Source organism: Schistocerca cancellata, chromosome 1 (genome assembly GCF_023864275.1).
Source record: "Schistocerca cancellata isolate TAMUIC-IGC-003103 chromosome 1, iqSchCanc2.1, whole genome shotgun sequence".
NCBI classification, from domain to species: domain Eukaryota; kingdom Metazoa; phylum Arthropoda; class Insecta; order Orthoptera; family Acrididae; genus Schistocerca; species Schistocerca cancellata.
This window is the reverse complement of record NC_064626.1, coordinates 898,620,952-898,644,687: the sequence shown is the minus strand read 5'-3', so window position 1 is coordinate 898,644,687 and position 23,736 is coordinate 898,620,952. Positions and strand designations below refer to the sequence as shown.

General features: G+C 43.0%; 1 protein-coding gene across 1 annotated transcript in view; it reads left to right on the top strand.

Annotated features, from left to right (window-relative positions):
* LOC126162606 (prostaglandin reductase 1-like) overlaps positions 1 to 23,005 on the top strand; it is a 104,464-nt gene extending 81,459 nt beyond the window's left edge. The window contains exon 3 of the mRNA XM_049919219.1: positions 22,450 to 23,005. Coding sequence (XP_049775176.1) covers positions 22,450 to 22,932 — 483 coding nt within the window. The 3' untranslated portion in view covers positions 22,933 to 23,005. The remainder of the gene's footprint in view (positions 1 to 22,449) is intronic.
* The last annotated feature ends 731 nt before the right edge of the window (positions 23,006 to 23,736 follow it).

The following is a 23,736-nucleotide window of genomic DNA, read 5'->3' as shown; positions in this document are numbered from 1 at the left end:
TAGAATCGTAAGTAGAAGATTAAAACGAAATTTTTCTCCACATAACTGAAATATTCGTAGATTGCCTGGATCTTCATCAAGTGTGCGGTTAACAGTGAAAGTGATCGGTTCCAGTTTTATAACATTTATTCTTCCGTTCGTAACAGCTGATCAAATCCATCTTGACACATTGCAAAGAGGACGAGTTGAACAGTACGTCTTCGTAAAACAACTGACTGGTTCACAAATCAAGAAACATACTTTTTCACAACTTTAAATCTTAGTGAAATAATGTTCAAATAACTAACACAGGTTACACTTCGAGATATCAGCTCAAACTGCCCGTTGCAGCAGCCTCGCTGCTTCCCTATTTATATATTCTAAATAATGGTTGGTAACTTGGACCTTTATTTATAATGACAACATATTTTAATCGTATTTACAATAAAAGTTCCAAAGCTAAGATGTTCTGATTACACTGAATAATACGTCTAAAATTACGGAATTGAATAATATATGAAAGTTATAATGTAAAAATGTTTTTAAATGTCAAAATTCCATCTAAATATGAGTACAATAATGAACTTCACAAAATTAATTAATACACGCTAATTACACAACGACTCACATTCCTAACAATAATTGAAGCTAAGAGGGTAAAACGAAACAGGTTTTGATTGACAAAATTTGTAACAGATGCGTATAATTTTGTAATTAGGCGTATATCTGGTTACAACAATACGAGTTTAATTAATGAAGTCATTAAGACGGAATGTTCTTTACAGCTTTCATCCTAAATTTACGTTTTACAATATGTACCTTAATTTGCAAGCGACAGAATAACTTCTTGAATGAGTAAACTTCCTTCGTAAAAGTCCAATTAGGCTATTTGAATAATTACAGTTGGTGATTAATACCATATATTTTATTCCTACCACTTTCACTAATTCAAGTCTTTCCCATTACTACAATGAATGCCACAGTTTGTTAAAATACATCGTTGTTTGTTTTATTTTGTAATAGTGTCTGGTAATTAGTCTCCAATTTAGTGTCATTTTTATGAAATTCACGAATCACCACAACACCAATCATTTTAAAGTGAGGTATTGTACTACACGATGTCAGGGAATCGAAGTTTTCATTAAGTACTTGTATATTAGGTATATTACAACGTCACTGCGGACAACGCAGTGGCCGACGGTCTTCACTTAACGACCAAGAGCATCGGCGATTGCTTAGAGTTGTCAGTGCTAACAGACAAGCAACACTGCTTGAAATAACTGCAGAAATCAAAGCTGGACGTACTACGAACGTACCCGTTAAGACGTACGGCGAAATTTGGCTTTAATGGGCTATGGCAGCAGAAGACGGACGAGAGAGCCTTTTCTAACAGCGCGACGCCTGCGGCACCTCCTCTGGGCCCGTGACCACATTGGTTGGACCCTAGGCGATTGGAAAATCGTGACCTGGCCAGATGAGTTCCGATAACAGTTGGTCAGAGCTGATGGTAGGGTTCGAGTGTGGCGCATACCCCACTAAGCCGTGGACCCAATTAGCCAACAAGGCATTGTGAAAGCTGGTAGTGGCTCCATAACGGTGACGGCTCTGTTTACATGGGACTGACTGGGTCCTGGTTATGTTCGGCTATTTGGAGATCATTTGCAGCCACTCATGGACTTCATGTTCCCAAACAACGATGACATTTTTAGGGAGACGATAGGCATTTCTCGTGGGCGCAACTGCTCGCGATTAGTGTGAAGAACATTCTGGACAATTCGAGCGAAAGATTTGTCCAACCTGATAGCCCGGTATGAATCCCATCGAACATTTATGGGATGTAATCGAGAAGTCGGTTGGTGCACAAAATCCTGCACCAGCAGCACTTCCGGAATTGTTGACAGTTATAGAGGCGGCGAGCCTCAATATTTCTGTAAGGGACTTTCAACTACTTGTTGAGTCCATGCCACATAGAATTTTTGTTCTACGCCAGGCAATAGGGGGTCCAACACGATATTAGGAGTTATCCTTGACTTTTGTCACCTCAATGTAATCGCCATTAACTGTTAATTCATTTATCCGACTGTGAGGCAAAATGGTCAACGCCTTCATCGAAAAATGTTTGCGACTGCCTATGAAACCGTTATTGTACTCAGATGTGTACCTCGTCGTCCGAAGTTAATCGCCGACCACGAATGTCTTTCTTGGGGGCTCCAAAAATATGAAATCGCATGGAGAGAGATCGGGACTGTACGGAGGATGTGTAAGGCCTCCAAGCCAAGCTTCTGCAGCGCAGTCGAAACAGTTGTGGCAACATGTGGGCGAGCATTATCCTGCAACAGAATGATGCCGACCGTCAATAATCCTCAGCGTTCGAAGTCCTGCGTTGCCAACAGCCAAGCTCAGGTCCCATTGTTACCACCGCAGGTTCAAAAGAAATTAAAACAAAAGTCGCCCCATTAAAATCCGAACAGGATAGTTGATTCCCCAAACATTCGTCTTTACAGGTTCGGAAATGGTGTCTCATAATTGTGACACTTTCAGACCTTGCGTCATTTCTGCTTTGGTTACTGTAACTCAATATTTCCATGCCAGCTTCGATGTAATTCAAAACTTTTAACTTTAAATCACTCGTCAACGTTGATTACAAATTTCTGTTTCCATTAAGGCCAGAGAGAACGTGTCATGTAGCTAATTAACATTACTGGACGACCGAATGAAAGTGCTCTGTTAATCAAATGTGCGTACGGAAAACGATTACGCAACTGCTGATTCATGTGCTGTCGTTGCGATTTCCCTGATTACGATTTATTTTATTTTAATTTTTAGTTTTGACTGTTAGAATAGCATGGGTGTGATATTTGTGATACACACGCTGGTGCGTCATGTTTGCTAAATTCCCGTTTTCAAATGGTTGTTTAGTCTGATTAAAAGCCGAAGCAGTAACTAATAATTTATTCCGTCCTAATTTTTAGTTTATGTATTAAAATTAACGACATTTTAGTAAGCGCATTTAATGGCACCCCCTATCTCCAGTTAGTATCTTTTTCTCTACGAATTTCAAACGTTTTGGAAGTTCAAGAAATGGCAGTTAATAAAACAAGGAAGATACTATGCTTACGAGTGTTTACTACAGAAACAAAGTTTGCTGACAACGGAAATTTTTATGAAATTCTTTCTTTGCCTAAATCGTGCTTTATAAAAAGAAAGTGAATTCTTACAAAAACGTGATGACTAATAAATTTGTTTATTCCATTCTTCTTCCACTGTGTTTGGGAAAATTGTACTCCCAAACTGAGGTTTTGGGCTTCTAGGCTTAAATCTCTTTTGTAGCTAGTGTTCGTAAACGTAAATACTCTTTCTAGATAGTGCTCAAAGTGACACGAAGCTGTTTCTGTAGAACTGGTCCATCGCACTGAGAATGGAGTTTCGTCTCCGTGGCACTTACTTCCAAATAAAATAAAGGAATATATAATGAGATCTCCTCTGTGATAATCACACTAACTAAGACAAAATGTCTACGAATAGTCTTTTATGAGAAATACATTTTTATAATTACGCTGAACATGAACAATACGATCTGCTGTGAAATTTTTTCTGTTGATTATTAAGTTTCTCAAAATGCAAATATTGTCCAGGAAAAAGGATTAGTTGTTGACAAAATAGGAAAAACAGCGAGTCCTATAAGAATTGTGACTCTCAAAAGGTTTATCCCAGTTAGTTGCTGTACAGAGTCAGACCGTACAAAATGCTGAAAAAGTTCTTATATATTCTTTTTGTATTTTTAATCCGCTAACATACTGGACCAGCAAGCCATAGCTTCGTTCACCTATCCATAATTTCAAACATATATCAAACCGTTTGCGAAGAGTTGATTATCATTCTTTACGATACCCGGGCTGTATAGTGGATCAACGGCGAAGAGGATAGCTGTTAAGTTTTGGGTCTTAGGCGGTGGCTGCAGGCATAAATGTCCTCAAAAGATACAGTAGCTAATATGGAAACCGGAATAGGTGTGACGAGTGACGAATAACAGCCAGTCATTCACACCATGAAAATACGTGGGAGTAACAATGAACACAAACATGATGTGGAACGATGACGTAAAATTAATAGTTGTAGACATTGCAAATACAAAATTTCGGTTCATCAGTAGGAGACTGAAACAACGCTGTTTTTCTAGGAAATAGATCGCTTGTAAAACACCGGTACAGCCCGTACGAGCATATTGTCCCAGTGTGTGGAATTCGTACAAGGACGGAATGGCGAGAAACATCGAATTTTTACGCAGAAGAGCAGCACAGATTTGTTTGACCATCGGGGAAGCGTAACAGAAATACTGGAAAAACACAACTCGTAGAACAGGTTTTCAGCGTAAAGACTCTGGATAGATACAGTAGAGATAATAAAGGCAAAGCTAGGCTAATAAAATTATATTAACTAAACGAAATACTTTTTTTGCTTTGTTTCACAAAATTTTATTATTTTGTTGCGACATGGGATCGACAGATTCCAAAACAGAACGAAAATTCTCTTAAAGTGTCTGTATTCAAACAATTCAAATGGCTCTGAGCACTATGGGACTTAACTTCTAAGGTCATCAGTCCCCTATAACTTAGAACTACTTAAACCTAACTAACTTAAGGACATCATCACATCCATGTCCGAGGCAGGATTCGAACCTGCGACAGTAGCGGTCGCGCGGTTCCAGATTTTAGCGCCTAGAACCGCTCGGCCACCTCGGCTGGCAAAGTGTCTGTATTCGCCCGGTCTCCCCTACCTCGGAAAATGCCATAGTTTACAGTGGCACACAATTCTGAATATCTTAAATGGACCAAACGGCACAGAATCTGGAAATTTGTGGTAATTTCCTATGGGACCAAACTGCTGAGGTCATTGGTCCCTAGGTTTACACACTACTTAATCTAACTTAAACTAATTTGCGCTAAGGACAACACCCACGCCCAAGCCCGAGGGAGGACTCGAACCTCCTATGGGGAGAGCCGTGCGAACCGTGGCAAGGCGCGTGAGACCACGCGGCGAATGTGGACAGTAGGTGACTGCGGCGTATAGTGTGGTTAGCCGAGTAGCGATTTCAGAAGATGCAAGGTGTCGATTACAACGACTGCCCAATAAGCCGTTCAACAATTAGTCTTTTTTTTTTAGGGGGAGGGGGGGCGAGGAGGGTGTAGTTAACGCTGGAGGTGGTTCTGGTGTTATTTGGGGATGTTTTCTGTACTGTGACTCTTGCCCACTCATTCAGGTTACTGAGAACATGAACCACCATTTATTTCACATACCCGGGGACCAAGAGTTGCCCTGCCTTCTTCATCTTCATGATGCACATGCTGCAAACTCTGCTGCCTTCGCCGGCAGCGGTGGCCGTGTGGTTCTAGGCGCGTCAGTCCGGAACTGCGCGACCGCTACGGTCGCAGGTTCGAATCCTACCTCGGGCATGGATGTGTGTGATGTCCTTAGGTTAGTTAGGTTTAAGTAGTTCTAAGTTCTAGGGGACTGATGACCTCCGATGTTAAGTCCCATAGTCCTCAGAGTCATTTGAACCATCTGCTGCCTTCCAACATGATAACAGCCCTTTTCACACGGCTGCACGCACACGGCCCCAGTTTGATAAATACTGAGGCGCTACTTTGCACCTTTATTGACCCGCTGAAGGCCAGGCGCGTACTGGAACGCAGCCGACGGAGGGAAGGGCAGGTCAAGTCAAGGCAGCGCAGCGCAGGCTTCTAAATAGAAGTTTAAAAATCTTATTTGAGTGCCTCACAGCACCACGTACAAGTAATCTGGAGCTCAGTTGTGAGCAGTTCAGGAAGTACATTCACGTTTCCCAACTTAGTGGTCATTAGTTGTTGGTGTACTCACTGCTGGTAGAAAATGATGAAGAAGAAAACATTTCATACGAATAGCTACGTAATGAAAAAGCTGAAATAATCTCATGTTTAGGACAAATCTTGACAAAATTTTCTTTGCAACACTTATTATGATTTATAAAACGAATGTGGTTCACATTACATTATTGTTAGAGTGAACGTATAGGTCTGGGCCTAATTCAAAACATTTGCATAAGTTAAATTGTAACACATTCTGTTGTCTTCAGTCAAAGTAATACCAATGTCTTGCTTTTGGGTTGAAAGCATGAATAAAAATTCCAACACTGACACAGCTCCTGAAGTGTGTCCCATAACAGCTGTTCCTGTAGTAAGTGAAGTCGATTTATCAACTCAGTCTCCTAGAAAAGAAAAATTCAGAAGTAAAATAAGAGTGCCGCAAGGAAAAGCGTCATTGACATCTGAAGCTAAAAGCAGTGGCTGTTCACAGCTGTCGTACACACTCCCCTATAAGCAGGGTTGCCAACTATACCGTTTTTCCCGGGAAATCCCGTATGTTGGCTACTTTTTTGTCAGATGCAGTATTATTTAGACTTTATCCCATATTTTTTCAGCTTTTGCAATGGTAGTTAAAATAATTTATTTTGCTTGACACATTATAGATTTTATCACAATCTCTGTTCCTGCGGTGAACAAGTAAACCGGCAACAGCGCTTACGTTACGAGCCTGCTCTGGTGGCCGGCGTCTCGGAAACTGGAGGAAGGACCACATTATTCAAAGCTAGAGTGTGTGAGCATTGTTCTAGTCTGATCCGGAGTTTGCGACTTCATGTGTTAGTATGAATAACGATGAAGATAAGGTGAAATCACTGTCAAGGAAAAGAATTAAAAATGTGTGTGTACTATTCATGTTGGATTCGTCCACTGAGAGCTAATATTTCCAAAGTCTTCTGTTCTATCTGCAGAGGTGGACAGAGGTACGCAACAGATGTGCCACCGAACTTATAAAAGCAAAACTGCAGGTAATACTGAATTTTAATTGCAGAGAATTTTGTACACATGTAAAATCGAATGAACCTTTGCGAAGCATAGTTTGTAAATAAATACAAGCAATAACGTAAAATAAGATATGCACTCACATTTTAATTATATTGTTACTGTCCTTTGTAGAAAACACCATTTGAAGTATTTATTTTGTAGGCTGCCTTCTCGACTACTTATTTTCTCTTTAAAGTGTTGGCAACCCTACAGATCTTCGTCAGTAGTCGTAATCTTATCAGCAGTGGCTTGTTTAACTTCTCGAATGTTCACTGTGCATGTCCAGAACATCCGGTTTTTCAAGAATTCCTGCGGGAATAAAATCTTGGACAATAAGTTCTGGTAACCGCGTGGCCCATGAGATGTTTCCATACCGAGAGATAACAATCACAAACCTTCCACGAACAACGGCCAAGCAGTTTCGCGCGGTGTGGCATGCAGCACCATCTTGCTGAAAGTAAAGAGCCTTCGGGTTAAGCAAAGCCGTCATAAACAAGGATGAACAAAGTTTTCCAACAACATAGTGACATAACAGTCTAAATTAAAAATCACTGTTTCCACATCTTCATTCTCAAAAAATATCGGTCTACAATACCAAAAACAGCGAATCCACACTATCTGTCACTTTGGGGAAGTACGACAACCTTCCATGCAGCGCTTTAGGATTCACTCGAGACCTGTATCGTGAGTTCTCTTTGTTGGTGAAAGATGGAAACGGGCATTGTTGAACATGAACAAATTATTCAAGAAATCAAGGTACCTGACTGTGTTGTCTTAAAAAAAAGTTACGTTTTTTCACGGACTTAGTTTAGAAATAACTACGAACTGAGCTAACACGATGTTGCATGAGCGAGCTTTTCATTGCTATTGGCATATAAAATTACTTGATTCAGGAATTCTTCCAAAGTAGTAGTGGTAGGCGATCCTTCAAATTTGACATAAATTTCAATTCTGCATAAGACTGATTGCACCATTCTTTATTAAATGTTACGCGTTTCAAATAATCATGGTCGCTCATAAGACACAGATCTAGTTTTAGGCTCAACAGACTGGGCACATTGACTGTATATAGCAATACAATGCTCACTTCGTAAATGCTGCGTATGGTAACACCGTTGTGAATTCACTGAAATCAAGTGTCAAACTCAGAACTAGAACTACATCTTATCTCTGAAGATATTTTTCGATATTAACATTTAATAAAGGACCGTGCAATCAAGAGTTTTACTTAATTGCAATTTGTGGCATACAAAATGACATTCTTTCCTTTACCTTTTACTCTCTGGCACTCAATATAGCCTACCCTGCTAGTGTAATATTCAAGGTCGAAACGTATCAGTCGGCTACACGCCAACCTGTATTATAGATAGTGTAATGTTCAATCCCTACTACAGTTATGTTCTACCGAAACTACGGTTTGGTAGTTTTGGCATTGCCGGTAGCATTGGTAGGGAAAGTAATGAACATGATTGTGTGAGGGAGAATCTGGGAGCCAACGACTTATCTTTTTTTTTCTTTTGTTTTTTTTCTACACACACACAATTAAAACCGCACATCCGCACATCGTACACTGTTAGCCCATTGTATATTTTATATCCTTACAAAACATTAATTGTATAAGTAAAAAAAATTAGTTCATTGCGCAATTTCTGGTCTTTTATACATTCAAAACAATTACTTTTGAAATGGCTTACATCCACAAACATACAAAAAATCTGCATGATTACTCTTATTATTTTGTAGTTACATAGTTATGTTCTTCATCATGGCCAAAGCCAAGAGTTTTCTGTTATTATTGATAAGTGCGACTGTTGTTTGCGAATAACAGAAACTTGTTTTACATACGCTTGAAGAAGTACTGACGCGATGTTTGATATGTGTTCGTTTTGCGTGTTTTTCTGATTTTACCTTTTTTTTGAGGACATTACGTTTTCTAACGCTACATGATCAATCTGTATTTTTTTTTTTTTGTTTTTGCTTCAAACCTCTCTGTTTCACGTTACAGATCAACATTTTCGAATAAAACTTGAATTAAACTGACACATTCAATTTTGTTATAAATACTATTTATTTTAAAGTAACAGGTGGGAGGATAACTATGTAGAACAAAAATGTTCCATCGTTTTCGAGGCCTTTTATATATCCTCATTCAGTTTCTAGACAGGTGACCGCTTCCTGTTTCTAGCGGAAACTAGTAATATGCATACGCAAAGAACACTATCAGAATGAGGTAAAGCCCGATAGGTATGCAACACACCTAATGTAATGTGGTTACGACCTTAATCGACCAAGGCTTCTAGGTAAACTACTGTAGTCTACGTTTACTTCTGATATTCTACAATAGCGTACAGTAGTTTTACGACTCTACTCCCTAAGCATGTAAGATGTAAGAATGGTAGTGAAGGCGTTAATGCTACCACGTGAAATAAATTCGTAAATATGAGGGAGTGTTGAAGATTAATGCCTCCGAATTTTATTATATGAAAACTCTCAACGTTTTAAATAAAACAAACGTTATCAACATTCTACATCTTTATTCTTCGATGTCTACATATTTATCTCGCATCATAGTCACCCTGTGACGAACACATTTCTCCCAATGCGAAACAAATCTGTTGTTACCGTCGCTGTAGAATGTTTGACTTCGTTCAAGGAGGCACAGCCTTTGCTTGCACAGATTCATCGCTATCAAAGTGAAAAACGTGTTCTTCGTTTTTGGAAACAGTTTAAAAGTCGGATGGAACAATTTCAGGACTGTATGGAGGATGATCGATGACGGTGAACCCAAGGCGTCGCATTGTTGCAGATGTCGCAGCGCTGTCGTACGTGGTCTGGCGTTGTCATCCTGAAGGGGAGGGTGCTCCATGTGTGGACAGACGCTTTCTTTGGTTGTTGTTGTGGTCTTCAGTCCTGAGACTGGTTTGATGCAGCTCTCCATGCTACTCTATCCTGTGCAAGCTTCTTCATCTCTCAGTACGTACTGCAGCCTACATCCTTCTGAATCTGCTTAGTGTATTCATCTCTTGGTCTCCCTCTACGATTTTTACCCTCCACGCTGCCCTGCAATACTAAATTGGTGATCCCTTGATGCCTCAGAACATGTCCTACCAATCGGTCCCTTCTTCTTCTCCCCAATCGTATTCAATACCTCCTCATTAGTTATGTGATCTACCCATCTAATCTTCAGCATTCTTCTGTAGCACCATATTTCGAAAGCTTCTATTCTCTTCTTGTCTAAACTATTTATAGTCCATGTTTCACTTCACTTAAATCTATACTCGATGTTAACAAATTTCTCTTCTTCAGAAACGCTTTCCTTGCCATTGCCAGTCTACGTTTTATATCCTCTCTACTTCGACCATCATCAGTTATTTTGCTTCCCAAATAACAAAACTCCTTTACTACTTTAAGTGTCTCATTCCCTAATCTAATTCCCGCAGCATCACCTGACTTAATTAGACTACATTCCATTATCCTCGTTTTGCTTTTGTTGATGTTCATCTTATATCCTCCTTTCAAGACACTGTCCATTCCGTTCAACTGCTCTTCCAAGTCCTTTGCTGTCTCTGACAGAATTACAATGTCATCGGCGAACCTCAAAGTTTTTATTTCTTCTCCATAGATCTTAATACCTACTCCGAATTTTTCTTTTGTTTCCTTTACTGCTTGCTCAATATACAGACTGAGTAACATCGGGGGGAGGCTACAATCGTGTCTCACTCCCTCCCCAACCATTGCTTCCTTTTCATGTCCCTCGACTCTTATAACTAACAACAACTGCCATCTGGTTTCTGTACAAATTGTAAATAGCCTTTCGCTCCCTGTATTTTACCCCTGCCACCTTCAGAATTTGAAAGAGAGTATTCCAGTCAACATTGTCAAAAGCTTTCTCTAAGTCTAGAAATGCTAGAAACGTAGTATGCCTTTTCTTAATCTAGCTTCTAAGATAAATCGTAGAGTCAGTATTGCCTCACGTGTTCCAATATTTCTAAAGAATCCAAACTGATCTTCCCCGAGGTCGGCGTCTACCAGTTTTTCTATTCGTCTGTTCTTTGGTTAGAAACTCGAAGCACTGTTTCTCAAGCACTGACATTGTTATGTTAGACGACACCATATTAAACGGTACAGTTCTGGGCTCCGTGGAGGCAGAGGGCTGCAAAAATGTAGACATGAAGAATAAAGATGTAGAATGTTTCCAAGATGCTACTCCAGGTGGGTGTAAAATGAATGTGCGCAACGGAAAATACTGAACGCGTAAATGAAGATTTGGCTCTGTTTGACTACCCCATGAAGCAGATCTTAGGATCTCTTAATGGTGATATTATCTCCTCCTTCTTGCTCTTTAACATATAAATTGCAATATAAACATAAATTTATAGTTAAAGGAAAAAGTAGCTACAAATGATAACTGCTCTTTCTGCTTATACATTTATTGTGGATTAAAACCCCTCTAAATATTAGAAATGTTTATATATCGATTCCGATAGATATAAAGATATACAAATGGATTTCATAACTAATGTGATTGATCAATTGCCCAAATCTACCCCTTTTTACGGCTACGCGATCTTGTATAAGTAACACGAAATGACTGACTTCACCTACGTACCATGCACTAGAAGACACTACTTTCAAAAATGATCTACAGTGGTGTGCAACCTCGTGGAAATAAAATTTGCGTGATCGCAGCTGTTTAGCTTTATAGCCCTAATAAGCAGAAGCAGTTAGCTATATGACGATATGTACTGTGTCCGGTGCTTCGGAGTGATGGTTCTCGTACACGTCTGCGACGATGGAAGAACTCCAGCCACAAAATAAAAACTCTTTCAAACACTAGGACGGTAGAAGGCGGTCCTCTGACTAGTGCGATATAATACTGTCTTCTCCTCTCTGTGTTCTACAGACAAGAAACGCGAACTCCCAGCCACAAGAACGCTATTCAGATAACGGCTCTGCTTGAGTGTAGACAGAGGAAGTGTTCTCAGTCACTGAAGGCTGTGTGTTCAACGACGTCTCCCTACCCGGAGGCGAAGTCCAAAATCATATAGGTTCGCAACAGTACAGTGTCTAACCGGTCTAACTATAAGATAACCGACTGAGAGCAAAGACAACAAGTCGGTCTGTACCAACAAAATCTGCTACTAACCGACCGTCAAACATGTGCGCTCAAAAATGGAAGACCTCTTTCCATCCACCGCTGGATTCCCAGCAAAGCTCGGCTCCCCTCCCTCGTAACGGCAGAAGGCGAATCATATTCTCGAAACCACGGAATATTCTCCCTCTCTACAGATTCTTCCGAACGCCGACCAACCATATTTTAGTCTTTTATCGTCCAGCGCGGAAAGTTTGCGAGGAAATAGCTATACTCGTTAATTAGGAATACATACAATGGTACGCTTCTCAGAGTAAGAATCCTCGGAAATAACCCAGCCTGCGTGATTTCCGAGGTAACGCTTCCTCGCTCCTCTCTGATGCGTCAAAGATTTTAAGAGTTTTCGAAGTATTACCCGGTTACCCTTCCGGCCTCACTACAAAACCGACCAGCCGCCGCTGTGTTGTGCTTCAGCGCTCAGGTGCCCCGACCGTCCGTCTCGGCTACTTCCTGTGTCAAGCAGGACCAGCACACCTGTGCGGGTTTTTCCACCCACCGCTTGCGTTACGCCTGCCGTTTCATTTCGACTGGCGTTACAACCTCTACTAGTACAGGCAATCATTCATTACGCCGTTTTGATAATAAAGACACTCCGTCACCTTTCGTGCAATAAGCGTTAACAACTATTTACAAGGTGTACGTGACAATGTCAGTCTTCTTTAAATATTCATATACAGGGTGTTACAAAAAGGTACGGCCAAACTTTCAGGAAACATTCCTCACACACATAGAAAGAAAATATGTTATGTGGACATGTGTCCGGAAAAGCTTACTTTCTATATTAGAGCTCATTTTATTACTTCTCTTCAAATCACATTAATAATGGAATGGAAACACACAGCAACAGACCGTACCAGCGTGACTTCAAACACTTTGTTACAGGAAATGTTCAAAATATCCCCCGTCGCATGGAATCCCTGATGCGCTGGTGCAGCCCTGGAGAATGGCGTATTGTATCGCAGCCGTCCACAATACGAGCACGAAGAGTCTCTACATTTGGTACCGGGGTTGCGTAAACAAGAGCTTTCAAATGCCCCCGTAAATGAAAGTGAAGAGGGTTGAGGTCAGGAGAGCGTGGAGGCCATGGAATTGGTCCGCCTCTACCAATCCATCGGTCACCGAATCTGTTGTTGAGAAGCGTACGGACACTTCGACTGAAATGTGCAGGAGCTCCATCGCGGATGAACCACATGTTGTGTCGTACTTGTAAAGGCACAGGTAGAGTATCCCGTATGAAATCATGATAACGTGCTCCACTGAGCGTAGGTGGACGAAACTAAAATGAGCTCTAACATGGAAATTAAGCGTTTCCGGACACATGTACACATAACATCTTTTCTTTATTTGTGTGTGAGGAATGTTCCCTGAAAGTTTGGCCGTACCTTTTTGTAACACCCTGTATAAGGTGTAGAACCTATCAAATGATACGTTATTCCGCTTGTAAATCATGGCAAAGTTTGTAGATTAGTGCTTGTAAGGTGCGAAATTATAGCCACCTTACATGTTAAAACCGTTGGTTTTATTTAGGACATCACCAAGTGGGCAGAAGTGTGAAGGGGAATTTGGATTGAAGAGAGAAGCATGTAGGGTAATAGCCCGTGGAGTTGTGCAAGGCCACTATGCCACAGTGGCGTAGTGGTCAGAGCATCTTTCTACTAAGTAAGAGGCCTCGATTTGAATACTGGCCTTGGTAAAAATTTTCATTCGTCGTTTCAGTCCACACATACACTGAGCAGAGAGAACATTATAACGACCTAATTGCCGGTATGCCCACATTTGGCGCAGATAACAGCAGCATTGTGTCGTGGTGTGGAAGCAGTGAGGCCTTGGTAGGTCGCTGGATGGAGCTAGGATCACATCTGCAGACACAAATCACCTAATTCCCATAAATTCCGCCACGTTCAATCACATCCCGGATGTGTTTGATCGGTTTCAGGTCTGGCGAGTTGGGAGGCCAGCACATTAACTGGAACTCGCTACTGTGTCCTCGAACCAACGATTCATACGTTTGACCTTGTGACATAGCGTATTATCTCGTTGAAAAATGCCACTGCAGTCGGGAAACATGATCGTCATGAAGGGATGTACGTGGTCTGTAACCTGTGTACGATATTTCTTGGCCATCTTTGAGCCTTGCACGAGCTCCAGTGGATCCATGGACACCCACACGAATGTCACTCAGAGCATAATGGAGCCGCTGCCATCTTGTCTCCATCCCGCAGTACAGGTGCCAAGGAGCTGTTCCTCTGGAAGAAGACGGATTCGCGCTCTTCCATAGGCATGATGAAGACGATATCGGGATTCATCAGACCGTGCAACGCTCTGCCACTGCGGCAACGTCCAGTGCAGATGGTCACGTGGCCATTTCAGTCGTAGTTGGCAATGCCGTGGTGTTAACATTGGCACACACATGGTTCATTAGCTGCAGACGCCCATCTTTAGGTGTGTCAGGTGTACCCTGTGTTCAGATGCACTTGTACTCTGCCCAACATTAAAGTATGATGTTATTTCCGCCACAGTTCGCCGCCTGTCGTGTTTTATGTCTGCTCAGCCTACGACGTCCGACATCAGTAACGGGGAGTGGCCGGCAAGCTGCAGGACGTCTGGACGTGGTTTCACGTTGGTTTCGCCACGTGTTGAAGAGACTCACCAGCATTCCCCCAACACCGGACAAGCCGGGAAGATTCCGAAATGCTCGTGCCGAGCCTCTGAGCCATCACAATCTGCCCTCTGTCAAACTCGGATAGATCGCTCGCCTTCCCCATTCTACACACGGACAGCACGCTCACTGACACTGCATGCAACACGCGTGTGTCTGACTAGAGGTCATTCCTCGACAGGTGACGTTGCGATCACCTGAAGGGGTTTATATCGATAGTAGGTCGGTGGTCATAATGTTCTGGCTGATCTGTATAAACATCATAGATCTTAGACACTGGAAAAGGTCTCTGCAACCGTACAGTTTCATTTGATTTATTTAAAAGCTTTAAGAGTTTTCACATCCGGGCTTTCAAATAACTACGCACCCACCGACTCAGAGGTGCAATATTAAAAGTTTTGGCTGTTTTCGTTGTCTAGGGGCTGGGATACGTAGTTGCCTCATTACAGGCCAAATACTGCAGAGTCTACAGTAAACGATAAGAATACACACATGAATCGAATGGTCGAAGGTTTCCGTCACTCGGAAATTGCGAATTATGAAAGTAACATATACATTTATAAGTAAAAGGTTGCAATTAAATAAAATCAGCAGGTACTATCTTAACGACTGCCGGCCGCGGTGGCCGAGCGGTTCTAGGCGCTTCAGTCCGGAGCCGCGCGACTGCTACGGTCGCAGGTTCGAATCCTGCCTCGGGCATGAATGTGTGTGATGTCCTTAGGTTAGTTAGGTTTAAGCAGTTCTAAGTTCTAGGGGACTGATGACCTCCGATGTTAAGTCCCATAGTGCTCAGAGCCATTTGAACCATTTTATCTTGTTGTTGTTGTTGTTGTTGTGGTCTTCAGTCCTGAGACTGGCTTGCTGCAGCTCTCCACGCTACTCTATCCTGTGCAAGCTTCTTCATCTCCCAGTACGTACTGCAACCTACATCCCTCTGAATCTGCTTAGTGTATTCATCTATTGGTCTCCCCATACGGATTTTTACCCTCCACGCTGCCCTCCAATACTAAATTGGTGATTCTTTGATGCCTCAGAACATGTCCTTCCAATCGATCCCTTCTTCTAGTCAAGTTGTGCCACAAACTCCTCTTCTCCCCAATCCTATTCAGTACCTCCTCATTAGTTATGTGATCTACCCATCTAATCTTCAGCATTATTCTGTAGCACCACAATGCGAAAGCTTCTATTCTCTTCTTGTCCAAACTAGTTATCGTCCATGTTTCACTTCCATACATGGCTACACTCCATACAAATACTTTCAGAAATGACTTCCTGACACCTAAATCTATACTCGATGTTAACAAATTTCTCTTCTTCAGAAACGATTTCCTTGCCATCGCCAGTCTACATTTTATATCCTCTCTACTTCGACCATCATCAGTTATTTTTCTACCCAAATAGCAAAACTCCTTTACTATTTTAAGTGTCTCATTTCCTAATCTAATTCCCGCAGCATCACCTGACTTAATTAGACTACGTTCCATTATCCTTATTTTGCTTTTGTTGATGTTCATCTTATATCCTCCTTTCAAGACAGTGTCCATGCCGTTCAGCTGCTCTTCCAAGTCCTCTGCTCTCTGTGACAGAATTACAATGTCACCGGCGTACCTTAAAGTTTTTATTTCTTCTCCATGGATTTTAATACCTACTCCGAATTTTTCTTTTGTTTTCTTTACTGCTTGCTCAAAATACAGATTGAACAACATCGGGGAGAGGCTACAACCGTGTCTCACTCCCTTCCCAACCACTGCTTCCTTTTCATGTCCCTCGACTCTTATATCTGCCATCTGGGTTCTGTACAAATTGTAAATAGCCTTTCGCTCCCTGTGTTTTACCCCTGCCGCCTTCAGAATTTGAAAGAGGGTATTCCAGTCAATATTGTCAAAAGCTTTCTCTAAGTCTACAAATGCTAGAAACGTAGGTTTGCCTTTTCTTAATCTAGCGTCTAAAATAAGTCGTACGGTCAGTATTGCCTCACGTGTTCCCATATTTCTAAGGAATCCAAACTGATCTCCCCCAAGGTCAGCTTCTACGAGTTATTCCATTCGTCTGTAAAGAATTCACGTTAGTATTTTGCAGCCGTGACTTATTAAACTGATAGCTCGGTAATTTTCACATCTGTCAACGCCTGCGTTGTTTGGGATTGGAATTATTATAGTCTTCTTGAAGTCTGAGGGTAATTCGCCTGTCTCATATATTTTGCACACCAGATGGTAGAATTTTGTCAGGACTGGCTCTTCAAAGGCTGTCAGTAGTTCTAATGGAATGTTGTCTACTCCCGGGCCTTGTTTCGACTTAGGTCTTTCAGTGCTCTATTAAATTCTTCACGCAGTATCATATCTCCCATTTCATCTTCGTGTACATGCTCTTCCATTTCTATAACATTGCCCTCAAGTACATCTCCCTTGTATAGACGCTCTATATACTTCTTCCACCTTTCTGATTTTCCTTCTTTGCTTAGAACTGGGTTGCCATCTGAGCTCTTGATATTCATGCAAGTGGTTCTCTTTTCTCCAAAGGTCTCTTTAATTTTCCTGTAGGCAGTATCTATCTTACCCCTAGTGAGACAAGCCTCTACATCCTGCTTAGCCATTTTGCACTTCCTGTCGATCTCATTTTTGAGACGTTTGTATTCCTTCTTGCCTGCTTCATTTACTGCATTTTTATATTTTCTTCTTTCATCAATTAAATTCAATATTTCTTCTGTCACGCAAGGATTGCTACTAGCCCTCGTATTTTTACCTACTTGATCCTCTGCTGCCTTCACTACTTCATTCCTCAATGCTACCCATTCTTCTTCTACAGTATTTCTTTCCCCCACTCTTGTCAAATGTTCCCTTATGCTCTCCCTGAAACTCTGTTCAACCTCTAGTTTAGTCAGTTTATCCAGGTCCCATCTCCTTAAATTCCCACCTTTTTGCAGTTTCTTCAGTTTTAATCTACAGTTCATAACCAATAGATTGTGGCCAGAGTCCACATCTGCCCCTGGAAATGTCTTACAATTTAAAACCTGGTTCCTAAATCTCTGTCTTACCATTACATAATCTATCTGAAACCTGTCAGTATCTCCAGGCTTCTTCCATGTATACAACCTTCTTTCATGATTCTTGAACCAAGTTTTAGCTATGATTAAGTTGTGCTCTGTGCAAAATTCCACCAGGCCGCTTCTTCTTTCATTTCTTATCCCCAACCCATATTCACCTACTACGTTTTTTCTCTCCCTTTTCCTACTACTGAATTCCAGTCACCCATGACTATTAAATTTTCGTCTCCCTTCACTACCTGAATAATTTCTTTTATCTCATCATACATTTCATCAATTTCTTCGTCATCTGCAGAGCTAGTTGGCATATGAACTTGTACTACTGTAGTAGGTATGGGCTTCGTATCTATCGTACTCCAACATTTTTATTCATTATTAAACCTACTCCTGCATTACCCCTATTTGATTTTGTATTTATAACCCTGTATTCACCTGACCAAAAGTCTTGTTCCTCCTGCCACCGAACTTCACTAATTCCCACTATATCTAACTTGAACCTATCCCATTTCCCTTTTTAAATTTTCTAACCTACCTGCCCGATTAAGGGATCTGACATTCCATGCTCCGATCCGTAGAACGCCAGTTTCCTTTCTCCTGATAACGACGTCCTCCTGAGTAGTCCCCGCCCGGAGACCCGAATGGGCACTATTTTATCTCCGGAATATTTTACCGAAGAGGACGCCATCATCATTTATCCATACAGTAAAGCTGCATGCCCTTGGGAAAAATTACGGCCGTAGTTTCCCCTTGCTTTCTGCCGTTCGTAGTACCAGCACAGCAAGGCCGTTTTGATTAGTGTTACAAGGCCAGATCAGTCAATCATCCAGACTGTTGCCCCTGCAACTACTGAAAAGGCTGTTGCCCCTCTTTAGGAACCACACGTTTGTCTGGCCTCTCAACAGATACCCCTCCATTGTGGTTGCACCTACGGTACGGCTATCTGTATCGCTGAGGCACGCAAGCCTCCCCACCCACGGCGAGTTCTATGGTTCATGGGGGGGGGGGGAGGCATTTTATCTTAACGACTTTAAATGATGAGTACGACAGTCGAAGTACTTTTGAGAATGCGGTATATTTCTGCAAAACACTTATTGGTGTCGATGGTCCAGCAATTAAATAAAATATAAGCTGAATAACAGGGAAATAATAGATTCCTACTGCACGTTATTACTTATGAACGGCAACATAGCTCTCGAGATATTCACTTCCAAACGCACACTAGGTCTTCACTGTAGAAGCCACGGAAATATAACAAGTGCACAAGTCGGCACCCCTAAGTATTTCTATCCCTCGCGACAACGCGCCGTCGCGTCCAGCACTTCTCGTGACCTGTGCCGTCCTCCCCGTGTCCTCTGCGACTCTATCGCTCCGCTCTGTCGCTAACTCCCTCCATTCACTTCGGTACTCGCCTCCCTTAGTAAAGAGCGCTGTGATTGGCTAGAGAGCTCCCTCCATGTCTCCAAGCAGATGTATACTCACAAGGGTATTGAAACACATTCGAAATATCGGATTTACATTTAAATACAATACTGGCTATTAAAATTGCTACACCAAGAAGAAATACAGATGATAAACGGGTATTCATTGGCCAAATATATCATAATAGAACTACATGTGATTACATTTTCACTCAATTTGGGTGCATAGATCCTGAGAAATCAGTACCCGGAACAACCACCTCTGGCCGTAATAACGGCCTTGATACGCCTGGGCATTGAGACAAACAGAACTTCTATGGCGTGTACTGGTACAGCTGCCCGTGCAGTCCAACAGAGTACCTCAGTTCATCACGAGTAGTGACTGGCGTATTGTGACGAGCCAGTTGCTCGGCCACCATTGACCAGACGTTTTCAATTGGTGCGAGATCTGGAGAATGTGCTGGGCAGGGTAGCAGTCGAACATTTTCTGTATCCAGAAAGGTCCGTACAGGACCTGCAACATGCGGTAGTGCATTATCCTGCTGAAATGTAGAGTTTCGCAGGAATCGAATGAAGGGTAGAGCCACGGGTCGTAACACATCTGAAATGTAACGTCCCGTGTTCAAAGTGCCGTCAATGCGAACAAGAGGTGACCGAGACGTGTAACCAGTCGCACCCCATACCATCTGGCCGGGTGATACACCAGTATGGCGATGACGAATACACGCTTCCAATGTGCGTTCACCGCGATGTCGCCAAACATGGATGCGACCACCATGGTGCTGTAAACAGAAGCTGGATTCATCCGAAAAAATGACGTTTTGCCATTCGTGCGCCCAGGTTCTTCGTTGAGTACACAATCGCAGGCGCTCCTGTCTGTGATTCAACGGCAAGAGTAACAGCAGCCATGGTCTCCGAGCTAATAGCCCGTGCTGCTGCAAACGTCGTCCAACTGTTCGTGCAGATGGTTGCTGTCTTGCAAACGTCCCCATCTGTTGACTCAGGGATCGAGACGTGGCTGCACGATCCTTTACAGCCATGCGGATAAGATGCCTGTCATCTCGACTGCTAGTGATACGAGGCCGTTGGGATCCAGCACGGCGTTCCGTGTTACCTCTTGAACACACCGATTCCATATTCTGCTAACAGTCATTGGATCTCGACCAACGCGAGCAGCAATGTCGCGATACGATTAACCGCAATCGCGATAGGCTACAATCCGACCTTTATCAAAGTCGGCAATCCGACCTTTATCAAAGTCGGAAACGTGATGGTACGCATTTCCCCTCCTTACACGAGGCATCACAACAACGCTTCACCAGGCAACGCCGGTCAACTGCTGTTTGTGTATGAGAAATCGGTTGGAAACTTTCGTCTTGTCAGCACGTTGTAGGTGTCGCCATCGGCACCAACCTTGTGTGAATGCTCTGAAAAGCTAATCATTTGCATATCACAGCATCTTCTTCCTGTCAGCTAATAATCATTAATTAACCTATATAATCTCCAAGGAGATGGGAGCTATTATTGGTTAATTAATGATTATTATGTTACATTCCTCTTGTTTTAGTTGACCGTGTATACCGAGACTTTGTTCATTGTTAAATGCAATGGTGTGGTACTAACTGATGTTGACGCATTAAAAACTGGTAAAATTTAATTTATTTCCTTTATCACACTGCACAAACATAAACACACTATTATTCAAACTGTGTGCCACTACTATTAAACATAGAGATAAATCCTTCGCTACGCAACCGCCTTTGGCTCACGCAGCCTACACCTTCAACAGCCTCTCAACAACTGCCTCTGCTTGCGACTCTTTGCGCCACTGGGCATTGTCGCCCTCCAAAGAACAACCACTTACAGATGCTACACACCAGTTCGCTCAAGCCGGCCGTGGTGGCCAAGCGGTTAAAGGCGCTACAGTCTGGAACCGCGCGGCCGCTACGGTTGCAGGTTCGAATCCTGCCTCGGGCATGGATGTGTGTGATGTCCTTAGGTTAGTTAGGTTTAAGTAGTTCTAAGTTCTAGGGGACTGATGACCTTAGAAGTTAAGTCCCATAGTGCTCAGAGCCATTTGAACCATTTTTGAGTTCGCTCACAAGGCATAGAAATCTCTTTCATCGACACAAAGCAACGTCCTCGTCGCCAGGGAATTCCCAGCCACGCCACGCCGGCTAACATTCGGCACTACGTGGTCCAGCTATTGTGCGGCATCACGCGGTTGCTAAGGCCTGTACTACACTATCAAATTTCTTTGTCAAAGATTTGATCAAAGATGTGATCAAATATTCCGTCAAATATATTTGACAAAGATCTTTGACGTAGCGCTAGAAGGGGTATTACACTGTCATTAAATTTTTCGTCAAAGTTCAAGATGGCTGACAACAACAACTTGTTATTAACCGCAGCAGCTGCATGTACCACAATTGCACTGTGTGCACATGCGGAAGAGAAGCGGGAGAAAAAAAGGAAACAAACCTGGGTAAAACCGTGGGTTTTACGACACGATAAAAGCATTCAACAAAACTTGTTACGTGAGCTTATAGTGGAGGACGTCAAGTCGTACATCAATTACTTAAGAATGGATGAGCATGCGTTTCTGTATGTGTTCAATGAAGTGTATCCTCATATCACAAAGCACAATACTCCCTCAAGAACTGCTACATCTGCAGAGGACAGGCTCACTGTAACACTCCGATTCCTTGCTACAGAAGAGGGTTAGGTTAGGTCATGTCAGGTCAGGTCAGGTCAGGTCTCCAACCTTCGTAATCTATTTTTGTATTCAGCGTGCCTCACGTTGTAAAGCGTCTCATCAGCTTCACACATCTCTATTAATTTTGTAGTTGTCGGCACACACCAATTGTATGTACCGGCAATGTTTATAAAAACACTGCAGACGACAGAGTGCAGCGAGGCTAACGCTCAATGTGGTAACATGTCACATTGCAGTGAACTGAAGACAAGCGACTTCTTTGATCAAATCTACAGCGAGGCCCTAGATTTGATCAAATATTGGACGACATTTGACAAAATTCCCTATTACACCATCAAATATCTTTGACAAAGATATCTGACAAAGAAATTTGATAGTGTAATACCGGCCTAACGAGCCGCGGCTGTGACGAGCGTCCTGCGCTGTCGCCCCAGCTCCGAACAGGGCGCCACAACTCGCCCATTACCTCACACACATAAAAAATTCGGCGATATCACTTTTCAGCACGCCCTTGTAAATGGACAGATATCTGTTATTTTATCTAGCCTACGGCCTGTGAGACAGAAAGGCGCCGCCTTCAGTTGTGTTTGCTACGTGTCAGGTTATAGGCTTCGCCGGCAGCGACGAGAAGGTGCGCTGGCTGAAGGAGGAGCTGCAGTTCGACGAGGCGTTCAACTACCGCACGACGGACGCCCGCCGCGCACTGAAGGAGGTGGCGCCGGCGGGGGTGGACGTGTACTTCGACAACGTGGGCGGCGAGCTGAGCAGCGCCGTGCTGCCGTGCATGCGCCACGGCGGCCGCGTGCCCATCTGCGGCGCCGTCTGCGCCTACAACAGCGAGGCGCCGGTGCGGGCGACGACGGTGCAGCCGGCGGTGGTGGGCCGCGAGCTGGTGCTGCAGGGCTTCCTGGTGTCTCGCTGGCTGCCGCGCTGGGACGAGGCGGTGGAGCGCATGCGCCGCTGGGTGCTGGACGGCCGGCTCGTCTGCCGCGAGACCGTCAGCCACGGCTTCGACAGCCTGCCGCGAGCCTTCATCGGCATGCTGCGCGGCGACAACCTGGGCAAGGCCGTCGTCAAGGTCTGACGGCTGGCGGCTCACCCACCACTGCTGTTCCTCATTCAGCTGCCTCCCTGTACCAAAGCAAAAATAAAAAAAGTGTGTGTCAACTGCTAGTATCCTTTATTTTTGACGAAGTAGCTCAGTTTTCATACGGGGTGTCCAGAAAAGGACTCCCTGATTTCAAAATTAAATATCTCGAAAACAAAGATCGATAGAGGAATGCAGTAAACGATATGTTTATTGTGAAAGCTGTAAGAAGTTTATACAGCAGTTTGAAATAATAGCTACAAAAGCTGCTAACAGATGGCGCTGTAATCGTCATACGTAATGCCTAGTATAAATAGTGATCCGAAGCGCAGAGCGATCAGTTCCACTATTGAAACGTGAAAGGAGGTTAGCGTACCGAAGGGAGAGATTAAAACCACGTACTCCATTGAACAACGCGTTTTTATGGTGCTAGAGTACCACAGGTTAGAAGAGAGTCCTACGGCAACAAGGCGAAGTTTTCAAGCCCGATTTAATGTTCCAAAAGGACCCGATGCGAAAACCATTCATACGCTCTTCGCAAAATTTCAACGAACAGGCAGCGTAACTGATGATCTAGTGGGGCATGTTGGCCGCAAGCAAACCGCAGTTACGCCTGAAAATATCGCCACAGTTTCTGGAATTATTCAGCGAAATCCAATGTCATCCGTCCGTAGAATTGCATCTGAGATTGGTTTGAAGCGTTCCAGCACGCAGAAAATACTGAGAAAGAGCCTACACATGTTTCCATTCAAAATTCAAACGCACCAGGCCATACCCGTACGAGCTGTGCAACAAAGGGTT